The sequence below is a fragment of the Mercurialis annua genome, linkage group LG6 (genome assembly GCF_937616625.2).
Source record: "Mercurialis annua linkage group LG6, ddMerAnnu1.2, whole genome shotgun sequence".
Taxonomy (NCBI): Eukaryota; Viridiplantae; Streptophyta; class Magnoliopsida; order Malpighiales; family Euphorbiaceae; genus Mercurialis; species Mercurialis annua.
Window position 1 is genome coordinate 1,245,014 of NC_065575.1, and position 12,457 is coordinate 1,257,470.

General features: G+C 31.4%; 2 protein-coding genes across 3 annotated transcripts; both read right to left on the reverse strand.

Annotated features, from left to right (window-relative positions):
• Positions 1–66: 66 nt before the first annotated feature.
• On the reverse strand, positions 67–2,926 carry LOC126687282 (tropinone reductase homolog At2g29290-like). Of its 2 annotated transcripts, XM_050381784.2 has the most exons (6): positions 2,573–2,925; positions 1,709–1,916; positions 1,198–1,414; positions 984–1,090; positions 541–616; positions 233–353 (listed from the first exon to the last, which is right to left on the reverse strand). In XM_050381784.2, exons 1-5 carry the CDS (start codon positions 2,647–2,649, stop codon positions 581–583), a joined length of 645 nt encoding a protein of 214 aa, XP_050237741.1. In that variant the 5' UTR covers positions 2,650–2,925; the 3' UTR covers positions 233–353; positions 541–580. The 2 variants fall into 2 exon arrangements, with proteins under 2 accessions (XP_050237740.1, XP_050237741.1); XM_050381783.2 differs by lacking the exon at positions 541–616 and having other exon boundaries at positions 67–353; positions 2,573–2,926.
• Positions 2,927–4,162: 1,236 nt separating this feature from the next.
• LOC126687283 (tropinone reductase homolog At1g07440-like) lies at positions 4,163–8,740 on the reverse strand. Its single transcript, XM_050381787.2, has 5 exons — positions 8,592–8,740; positions 7,783–7,990; positions 6,812–7,028; positions 5,987–6,093; positions 4,163–4,474 (listed from the first exon to the last, which is right to left on the reverse strand). The coding sequence occupies exons 1-5, from the start codon at positions 8,675–8,677 to the stop codon at positions 4,292–4,294; spliced, it is 801 nt and encodes a 266-aa protein (XP_050237744.1). The 5' UTR covers positions 8,678–8,740; the 3' UTR covers positions 4,163–4,291.
• Between the last annotated feature and the right edge of the window lie 3,717 nt (positions 8,741–12,457).

Genomic DNA, 12,457 nt, shown 5'->3' on the forward strand with positions numbered 1-12,457 from the left:
TTATTATAAGACCGAGATTTTTGTCTATCCAGATACAAAATACCAAGTAGTAAATGAAAGAAAATATACAATAAACTTGCAAAAGGTAATATTAGATTAAATAGATACAATCTTTTGTTCTGCTGCATTATAATGATTCATCGCAACGTATTTCAAGGTTCTGTTGCTGTAAAGTTATAGAAAAAACCATTTACAGTCGTCCCTCCGTCAACACAAATAGTCTGCCCTGTTATGTACGATGCAGCAGGCAGACATAAAAACGCTACCAACGATGATACCTCCTCGGCCTCTCCGACCCTTCCCATAGGAGTTCGCGAGACTATGGCATTAGAGAACTTTTCATGACCGAGATCCTACAAATTAGGCAATAGAATATGTTTTATGCATCTTCAACAAGTATGCATCTTGGTTTTAAAATCTATTTCCGGAACTTGATCAACCGGAGCATCACAAATTCAACCAAGCTATGATGCATGGAAACACACTGTTTTTGGAAATAAAACTTCCTTTTTAACACGGAAACATTGAAGAATAACTTACTGGTTCGGTAAGTGGAGTTTTGATGAACCAAGGCGCAACATTATTTTGAAATCAACATTTTCCACAACTTGATCAACTGACAAGGAGCATCACAACATGGACTAAGATACATGAAAACTTAATTCAGGCAAATTTTGCACATTTGAATATGTTTTGGAAGCTCTCCGTTTTGGAAATTAACTTATTTTTTAACACGGAAACATTGAAAATAAACTTATTTGTTCGGTAAGTGGAGTTCTAATGAACCGAGGCGCAACACTATCATGTAATAGATATTTTCCGAAACTTGATCAACTGATAAGGAGCATCACAGCTCGGACTAAGCTATGACGCATAGATACTTCATTCTATCAACGTTTACACATTTTCAAAAAGTTTCGGGAACTCTCCATTTTGGAAATAAACTTATTTTTTTAACATGGAAGCAACGAAAAGCAACTTACTTCTTCGATAAATGGAGTTCTGATGAACCAAGGCGCAACGCTGTTAGTCCTTATATTGTCCTTTGCCCATTCACACGCCAAATTCTTAGCTAGCTGATTCATTGCAGCTGCAATCAAGCAAAGAAAAACCGTCATGTTTGTCTGAATACAAAATTACAAATCACACCTCAATTTTAAAGATCAAAGAGTGAGCAAACGGCAAAAATAGTTTTACCTTTGGTCGCTCCATATACTGTGCCTACATTTACTGATACAACTCCACTAATTGATGACATAAAGACAATACTTCCTGCGCCCGAAGATTTAAGAAGAGGATGCGCGAGTTGGCACAAGTGGTAAGCAGAATCAAAATTGGTGTTCATTACATACGAGAAATCATCAGCTGTATAATTCACAGTTGGCTTTCCGATGTTTGTTCCAACATTGTTTATCTGAAATCGAACTTAAATGAAAATCTATAAGAGAAAATGCTAAACAAAATTCAGGCCAGAACACAAAATAAGTACACACCAGCAGTCTGATAATTGACTGTATTTCTTACGACATTTCTCAAGTCCTATATTTCAGCGTTTAATTTCCATTTTTAAAAATACTTCTAAGACTCTGAAACTCTATACTTATAACCTACTTTGTAAAAAAATATCATTTCGTTGTTTCTCGTTTCGACATTCTGTTGCCATGATGCATAGTATAGGATGTTCGAGATTCAAGTCGAGATGACTTACAAGGATGTTAAGCTTCCCATTGAACAAAGTGGAGACTTTATTGATTAGGTCCTCTCTGTTGGACTTAGACGATACATCAGACACGAAACCTGCGACTTTAAAACCTTTAGCTATCCATTTATCTATGCATTCTTTAAGCTGAGTTTCATTGCGAGAGCAAGTGTATACTTCTGCCCCTAATCCAGCCAATTCCTCCACAATAGCATGCCTAATTATCCCAAGATTAACACAAATTACAAAAACAGAAATTACCATTTCTTTAAATTTCTTTCAGACACAGACTATTCTTGAAGTGAATCAATACATGAACAGCAATCTCATTAATTAAGTGGCCAAAGTCTCAACTTACATTTTGATCTATGATCGCATACATGATCCCTTTCTTTGATTTCTTCTATGTTACATACGGAACTTCTCGAGTCCTATATATTTCGGCATTTCATTTCCATTTCCGAAAACGTCTAATATAACTCTGAAACTCTATATTTATAAAATATGTTGTTTTCATGTTTCCATTTCCCTTTTAGGATTTCCATTTCCGTTTCCATACTAGATTTCTTCAGTAAAAGACTTAATTTTACACATATCCTGATCTAATTTACCACCTTATTAACCCAAATATATCATTAAAGAAGGGAAATCACATCATCCTTATTATAGCTTCATTCTTTCAAGAACTATATAATTGAATGAATTATAAACATATAATAAAGCAAGAACAAGTGAATAAAACAATTAATTAATCAAAATATTACTGAAAGTACATAACAAATAGCTAATCAATCATATTTATTACAAAGATTAAACTATACGAGTCTTCTTAACTGATAATTAAACAAGAAATAAAAGATTAGTAATACAAACCCAATTCCTTTGGTACCACCAGTAACCAGAGCTGTCATCCCTTGAAGAGACCACCTTCTGCTGCTCATGCTCTCCATTATCACTTGAATTCTTTGTATTACACCACTATTAGTTTTATTTATACTACTACCAACCAATCTATTGTTTAAAACTTTTATTAAATTCACCACTTGTTATTGTTAAATCAATATAAATAATTTAATATATATAATTACATATAATATGAGAGAATAGTAAAACTGTTCTTTTATATGTGATTTTTCTGAGATTAAACAAAAAAAAACATATGAAAATTATTAGCACCATACAAGGAAAGTTCATAATAAACTAGAATAGCAAAAATTCATGTCAGAGTCACACCAGTGTTTGAGGCATCTCTGTATCATTATCAAGTACAGGCTTTAACTATTTAATTAAATTAATATTTTATAGCAATTAATTTTGGATGTAAAAAACTATATAATTTATTTATCTTCACATTTTTGTATTTATTAGTAGGCTTAATCCCTGAAAAAAAAACCTCACCTTTCAATCCCCCTTCGTTTGCACCCTCACCTTTCAAAATCTCCAATTTTACCCAAATTATCACCTTTCATTTTCAATTGCACTCTAGAAGTATTAAATTGGGCTTTTGTCACTAAAAAAAAGTTGAAATCGATAATTTATAATTTAATTCATGTTCTAAATAGTCCTTAATGCTTAAATTTCAACAACAAAACCATATTTAATGATATTTTAATTGATTTATATTTTATATAAAAAAATTTAACTTTTAAAATTTTAGGAAATATGGTTTTATTGTTGAAATTTAAACATTGAGCACTATTTAGAATATGAATTAAAATATAAATTGTCGATTTGAACTTTTTTATAGTGAAAAAGAATTAATTTAATATATTTAGGGTGCAATTGAAAATGAAAGGTGGAAATTTGGATAAAATTGAAAATTTTGAAAGGTGAGGGTGCAAATGAAGAGGGACTGAAAAGTGGAGGGTTTTTCAGGGGATTAGCCTTATTAGCCTTATTAATAAATGATATATTGCCAGATTATAGTACATGCTTAATTTAGAGAGTTTCATGCAAAATTGGAGGGTTCTAAACATTGTAGTCGAAGTAATTATAACTAGGGAAAATTACAACACAACCGATGTGCCATGTTATTCATGCAATAATCCAATACTGAATTAGCCATATGGAATATTTAATAATTAAAAAAATAAAAAATAATTAAAAAAATTTCTATCACAAATGTTCATCTTCAAATAACAATATAAATCATTTGAAAACGGTAACATTTTAATACTCTAAAAGTGTTGTGGGTAATTGGGTATATTATTTCTTTTCAATTAGAATATGTTTTAAAGTTTATAAGGTAATTAAACTATCCAACACATGAAATACTGATTATTTTCATACTCCCAATGAAATACATAACATGAAATTCTCATATATTTATATGTAGTTGTAATAAACTCTTAATGTACTCGTGTAGAAATTTAAACTCGAAACTTACACAATTATGCGAGAACGAGAATACCAATTAATAAAACCTTAAGCTGTAACCAGTAAACGACATTATAACGAGATGAGTTAGATCAAGCGGTAAGAACGCCTCATCCATCTTTATTCTTTTTAACTTAAGCACTTCCATTGCATAATGTTTCATATATAATAATATAATATCATTATGACCACAAATCGTAGCACACAATTAAAGAATCAACCGAAGTAAAAGCCATTGACGGTGACTCCTCCATCAATACAAATTGTTTGGCCAGTAATGTAAGAGGCAGCTGGTAGGCATAAAAATGCTACCAATCCTGAAACCTCCTCTGGTTCTCCGGCTCGTCCCATCGGAGTTCTAGTTTTCATAGTCTCCGACATCTTCTCATCCTGTAAATACTGCAATGTAAAATCTTTTAGTTAGAATTTAAACAACACGTAAACATTTCGCTAGCTTCTTTTATTGAAAAAAAAAATCTAATTAAAAATAGGGTTATTTGTATTATAAATTCCAATTTTTCAACGTTTATGGCAGTTTAAACATAGTATTTTAAAGATAAATGCTTTTTAACCTACCTATTTAACTCACCTTCTATAACCCTCTTTACGTGGCAAGGTTTCATTCGTCCAATTCTCACCCAAAATTGTATATCTCAAAAAAAATAAAATTAATACATCCACTATTTAATTTCCACGTCAGGCGGTACAAAAAAATGACTTAAAAGTAATGGATTATATAGCATAATTCTATTTTAAAAGTGGCATTCTAAATTTATTTTTGGCTTAATCACTTAAAACCCCTCACCTTTTACCCCTTTTGCAATTATACACTGACGTAGGAAATTTTTTAATTGTATCCTAATTCAGGTTTTTATGTTTCAATTGTACCCCAGAGTATTAAATTGACCTCTTTTCACTTAAAAAAAAGTTTAAAATAATCTTTAATTTTTTATAGTATTAATAATATTAGGGTCTAATTGAAATATAGGCTAAAAATGAAGAATTATTTTAACTTTTTTTTAATAAAGAGGTCAATTTAATATTTTGGGTACAACTGATACACAAAATGGCAAATTAGGGTAAAATTGAAAAGATTCCTACATCGGGGTATAATTGTAAAAGGGGCTGAAGGTGAGTGGTTTTGAGTGATTAGGCCTTTATTTTTTTACATTTGACATTGTATAGCCCATTTACCCTTTTTTAGCTATTTGAATTCCATGTGGCAAAATGGAGTAGAAACCGCATATGCCAACTCAGCGACACCTTGTCATCCACATTTGAAGTTATTTTAATTTTAATTTTTGACTCCTCGTGTTTTTAATGATTTTAATCACATCATTTTAAATTTGACCATTTTTAGTGCAATCTTGTTTTCCATATAAACTTCCAATAGTTAGAGAACGACAATGAACCACACAATATGAAACGTGGAATGACACATTTTAAATAACGGTTAATGTCATAAAAATTCAACTACTTTACACGTTTTTTTAATTTAATCACATTCTTTGAAACTTCTCATAAAAATACATCAATTTCATTTTTTTTCCAAATTCATACACGGTACTGACGTGTCACTCATTCATTGGTTAAAAATGACTTACACCTCAATAAATTGCACCAATGAATGAGTGCCACGTCAGCACCGTGTATGAATTTGCAAAAAAAAGAAAGTTGGTGTATTTTTAAGAGAAGTTTTAAAGAACGTGATTAAATTGAGAAAACGTGTAAAGTTGATGAATTTTTATGACGTTACCCCTTTAAATAATATGTTAAATCATACCGACGTTAAAAATGAGAATTTTAAATACAAATAACGGTTTTAAATATGATAAAATATAAAGTTTACTATGAGAAGTATTATGCCAATCAGCCAATCAAGGCCTTAAAAGCTGAAGAAAAAATTCTTACAGGTTCAGCAAGTGGGGTTGCAATGACACCAGGTGCAATACAATTAATTCTTATATTGTCTTTTGCCCACTCGCATGCCAAGTTCTTCGTTAGCTGAACTAATGCCCCTGCAAAAATGTTTACAAATCAATTTTATGAACTTACCAAATTTTCAATTTTTAAAACACTTATTAAATGTTAGGGGTTAATTGTTTTTGTAATTAACAAAACAAAAATATAGTATTATTTCTGACCAATTATCAATTTTTAAATCCTTATATTTCAGCAATCAAATTTTAACTTTACGAACAACATAGACTGATAAATGAATTCAAGTGAAAAATTACTTAACTAGACGATGAAAAAATTGTGTACTTTTTTCAATTGCCTTGTCATTTAGAAGTAAGAAGAAAAAGTATATAATTTGATATCTTAGAGCAAATAAATTATAACAAATATTCTATTTCTATCGTCCACGACTCCACGTAAGAAAATCACTTACTAACATGCCATTGTTGTTAAAAATTTGGCTACTAAAAAATACAAAAATTTAAAAATCCGTAATTAAAATACTATAGCTTGTTAACTACAAAAAATTTTAAGCATTAAATGTTTATTAGCACATAAACTAAAATGAAAAATGAAATTATATCATTTATTAATGATATTATTTTGGTCAACATAAAATTAACTCAATTATTGTAACTCATAATAATAATAATTTGAATATAATAAAAATTTAGTTCAACTATATTTCATGTCACAATTATAATAAAAAATTTATATTATATATTATACGTGAATTGAATTTATCTAAAATAATTTGTTGGACGGAAAAATAATGACCTTTAGTAGCTCCGTAGATGGATCCAACGGCCACAGACACTACTCCGGCAATAGAAGACATGAAAATGATGCTTCCTGCTCCTGAATTATGAAGAAGAGGATGTGCAAGCTGAGATAAATGATAAGCAGATTCAAGATTTGTACTCATTAAAAATGAGTACTCTTCTGCTGTAAATTCCAAGGTTGGTTTATTTATGTTCGTCCCCACATTATTTATCTGAAACCAAACAAAAGATAGTTAAAAAAAGTTACCTGCATATAATGAATTATATATACTTTTATAATTTAATTAAGGTCGTGTATTATTGAAAAAACTTTCATCTTTTTCATTTTTTTAGTTTATAGACCGAACTTTCAAAATCGTTAATTTTAGCTGTTTTTCAATTTTTCAGTTTCAATTGTAACAATTTGGTCAATTTGCCTATTTATCATAATCAAATATGAAAACACATTTGAATTATTATTTTTCACAACACTTGAAATCGAGGATTAAAAAATCTGTTAAAATTGACAATATTAAAAATTTGAGCTATAAATGAAAAAAGTCGAAAAGGAGTATTTTCAATGATTAAGCTTTAAATTAAATTTTATAAAGATTGATAAATATATGCACTGTGAAAATTAATGATATAGTAGCCAAGTTTTCAAAACAGTGTATTTTGACGTAGCCAACTCTAGCTTTATGTCATTAATTTTTATCGAATTTTTAATTGATGTATCGATTTACCAAAAAACAGTAGTTGATATATATTTTTGCAAACTTTAAAAAATGTGAATAATTATAACAACATGTATAATTTATAATTTTTTATATAAATAACTCAAAAAAGTTACATATTGGGTAACAACAAAAAATAGAATATAATATTTGTAACGGAGATAAGCTGTAAATATAGAATTTATGGGTTTTAAAATATATTTTTGGAAAAGAAAATAGAGTTCGTGAAGTTTCCATGAGATTGAGGACTAACAAGAATATCGAGTTTGACATCAAACTGAGAGGAGACAGTCTCTATTAGTTTTTCTCTTTGTGATCGGGAAGTTACATCGCAGACAGAACCCGTCACTTGAAATCCCTTCATTTGCCAATTGTCCAAACACTCCTTAAGCTCGGTTTCATTCCTTGAACACGTGTGTACCGTTGTTCCGAAGCCTGCCAATTCCTCCACAATTGCATATCTAATAACAAATATTAAATTCACTTTTAAAATGTTCTTAAAATCATTTAAGGATAATTATATAAAAATAAATTATTTAAGGATATTTGAGAAAAAAAAATTAACATTTCACATTCTTTCACCTTTTTAACAATTTAAGCACATTTAAAAAAAAAAAATAGCACCTCCAATCAAATCTTTCATTTCTTGAAATTTAACAGCCTGGTATTATTATCTGGTATTGTTTCATTCATTAATAACTATTGAAAGTAACATTATTTGGTATCAAAAAACATAATCATTAGTAGAGAAAAAAATAGAGAATTTGTAGATTTTACAATCCGATATTATTATCTAGTATCGTTCCATTTATTAAAAATATCAACAATAACAATGTTTGGTGTCGGAAACGGCATCATTTAGTAGTAGAAGATGAATTTTATATAAAAATGATAAAAACGAAAAGTTAAACTGTTAGTATCAACTTTTAAAAAGCGTGTTTAAATTACAATAAAAGCATGAAGTTTCTTTTACGCAAATATTATATGTTTGATAAAATTCGTATAATAATTTAATTCTCAAAATATATGTGTTACTTAAATAAACATGTAAAAAAGCCTCACCCAAGTCCTTTGGTGCCGCCGGTGACGAGAGCAGTCTTTCCGTGGAGAGACCATCTTTTTTGGTGGCCACTAATTACCTTATCCATTTTTCTCTCTTTCTATCTCTAAACAACAGGGGATATGAAATAAAGAGCTTGTGAATTTTAATTGTGAAGGTTGAGATAATATATATAAGGATTAATTTCTAAAAAAATCACGAACTTTATATGGAGTTTCATTTTGATCATGACCTTGAAAAGTTGCCATTTAAAGACACGAACTTTCATATTATTTCAAATTCATCATTTCAGTGTATTTTTATTGACTAAATTCTTCATTAAACCATTAATGAAACACCCAAATTATTAATCAACATCAAATCTTATTATCTTTCAGTTAAAGTATCTAGGATTAGGAATTTTTAGTCAGATAAAATACACCGAATTTTACTTTGGTGATAGATTTGAAATAAAATAAAAATTTGTGTCTTTAAATGACAACTTTTAAAGGCCATGATTAAAATGAAACTCCATGTAAAGTTCGTGATTATTTTAGGAATTAACCCTACATAATACACAACATGAGATTGACAATAGAATGCAATGGGTAAGAGGTAAGGAAATTGCAGACGATTTTGATGTTGAAATTGTCAAAGGGTTGCGTGATTTGTTGGATGAATATAATCCATATGCCAAGTCTTTCAAAATGACAAATAATCAATTTTAGTTAAAAAAAGGTCCGCGATGTCCGTCTTCGATTATTTAATATAAGAGAAAAAGACAGTAGGGTGTTTACCACTCCTACACCGCCTGAAGTGGTTGCACTTACTGTTGACGATATTTAATAGTAGTGAAAATATAAGAAAGAGATATTATAGTGGAACATATGAGAGAAAGTTTACAGAGAATAACAGAACTTCATCCAAGATTTATGTCTGATGTATCCACTGATTTACATAAGTAAAAAAATTAAATGCAAAAAAATATATTGAAGAAAAGTGAAAGAGAGAATTTTATTAATCTTGTAAAAACCAGATTACATTGTTTAGAGAATAAACTCTCTATTTATAGACATTACAAAATAACCGTTTTGTAACAAACTCTTCCTAAGAAAGCACACTATCCTCATGTTGCTTGCTTCACTGAGATAGGTGAGCTGGCATGAGCTGGATCCAGTTGGATGAAGTTGCTTCAGTTGGATGAAGTTGCTTCTTGAGGAAGTAGTCAAAATACCAAGCTTGCTGCTGAATTACAAAGTCTTCAATGCTGAAGACTTAACTGATATGCTGCAATATGCTGAAGGCTTAACTGATATGCTGCAATACACCCCCTCAAGCTGGATCATACAGGTCTTGTAGATGCAGCTTGGAAATAGCACTATGAAAAACCAGGGGAGCTAATGGCTTGGTGAAGGTATCTGCCACTTGATTAGTACTGCTGACAGGCAGAAGATGAATGAGACCAGAATGAATCTTTTCTCGAATGATATGACAATCTATTTCAATGTGTTTTGACCTTTCATGATAAATTGGATTATGAGCCAGTTGAATTGTTGAGCTATTATCACAATAAACTGAGAAAGGCACAGCAAAACTTTGCTTTAAGTCAGTGAGAAGAAAAGAGAGCCATTGTAACTCACAAGTCAGACTGGCCAAAGCTCTATACTCAGCCTCAGCACTAGAACGAGAAACAGTAGTTTGCTTCTTTGATCTCCAGGAAATTAAAGAGTGTCCTAGAAAAACACAGTGTCCAGAAATAGATCTTCTGGTTTCTGGACAAGTTGCCCAGTCAGAGTCAGTAAAAGCCTGTATCTTAGCTGATGATGCTGCAGATAAAAATAGACCCTTGCCTGGAGAAGCTTTCAAATATTTCAGCACTCTATGAGCAGCATGCAGATGTGTGCTTGTAGGACAATCAAGAAACTGGCTCAGCTGCTGAACTGCAAAGGATATATCAGGCCTGGTATGACATAGATAGAGAAGTTTACCAACAAGCCTTCTGTATTCTGAGTTATCAGGTAATAAGTCTGTGGAATCCTTTACTAGTTTCTGTGAAGCAAGCATAGGTGTAGGAGCTGGTTTGCAGTCAAGCATGTGTGTCTCAGTCAAAAGATCCAGAACATACTTCCTTTGAGAGAGATTTATTCCTGTGTCTGATCTAGCTACCTCCAATCCTAAGAAGAATTTGAGGTAACCAAGGTCCTTTATACTGAATTCAGTATGCAGAACATGTTTAATCTCTTGTATTGCAGTTAAGGAAGGACTTGCAATAATGACATCATCCTTATATATCAATAGAGCAAGAAAAACATCTGCAGTTTGTTTTATAAACAAAGAAGGATCTGCAGCTGCAGTTTTGAAACCATGGCTATGTAAAGCACATGTTAATTTGGCATGCCATTGCCTGCTAGCCTGCTTAAGACCATATAGAGATTTTTGTAATTTGCACACCTTTGCTGTGGATGATGGATTCTGAAATCCAGGTGGTAACTGCATATAAACCTCCTCCTCTAAGTCTCCATGCAGAAATGCATTATTAATGTCCAATTGATGTAAATGCCATTTGTTGATAGCTGATAAAGAAAGCAATAACCTGATAGTTTGTCACGACCCAAATTATTGAGCCGAGATCGGCGCTAGGGAATGGGAGTGGTAGCTCCGAAACCCGTAGCAAGCCTAAAACCACTCTAACTTTTTCGCGGAAACGCAAACACAACTATCCTATAAACATGTAATAAGAAGACACGTTTACAATCATAACGTACATCATATATATCACACCATCGATACAACCATAGTGGGCATCTCACTTCCGTAACTTGTACGTACTAGCCCGTCTATCGATCAATACAAAACTGACAACCAAAAGACATCACATCAAACAAACATTAAATACGTACACAACCTATAAGACCTAACTATACTAGGCTAAGACTCGTCACACGTATACTACTGCAGCACCAAGGGGACTTGTACCCAGCACACCAAAAATGGTCTGTCTGATCCGACTCTATACACCTGAAAAACATCAATGTGAGGGGTCAGTATTTGGGGAAATACTGAGTGAGATAACACATTACTAAGGTATTATAGAAAATAACATCGCATTTAAAACAAAACACATATATACAAACATATTATACTTCGAGCATTTGATCCGATCGAAACCCTAATATCTTAGTATGCATAATGAACATTATCACAACATCTAACGATCGATCGATATGAGTCCGGGATAGTTCAACCAACCGACTCGCAGATACAGGCCCCGGGATAGTTCAACCAGATAGGCTCTGTATCGCATGCACAAACAAGTATGATAGACGACCCATGAAATCTCTATCTATGACTTACCCGGACGCTGGTGATCACACAGCCTATTGACACCCAATAGGTAGCTTGTTTCCCCCGGATCATATACTAGTTTTCACAATCTATATATATTCGATAATACGATGCACAAATTCATTTCTATCGATAAAATACTATAGCATGCGATGTAGTTTAATATTATATTTATAATATAAAAACTATCTATTGCGTAATAATACTCAAAGTAAAGTTTAACTCACTACGATCGCTATTCCTTATATCCAAACGTAAGCTCCACGCGTCATTCACTCTTTTAACTATTCCAGCTCGTCGATCTCGTACCTCGTCGATGTATCCATTTCCTATTCAAATCATACGTACGTTTAATTCATAAACGTAAACTTAATACTAAAACTCTAAGTTATAAACTTAGGTTAATATAATCGTAGTTCAAATACGACTTTTAACCTTGATCGTATTCTAATACTTAATCGAGATACTTGTTATATCTCTTAATCGTATTCCAATACGTATGATACCTTTAAACTTTAGGGTTTAGTTTCATTCCGCTGAAGTT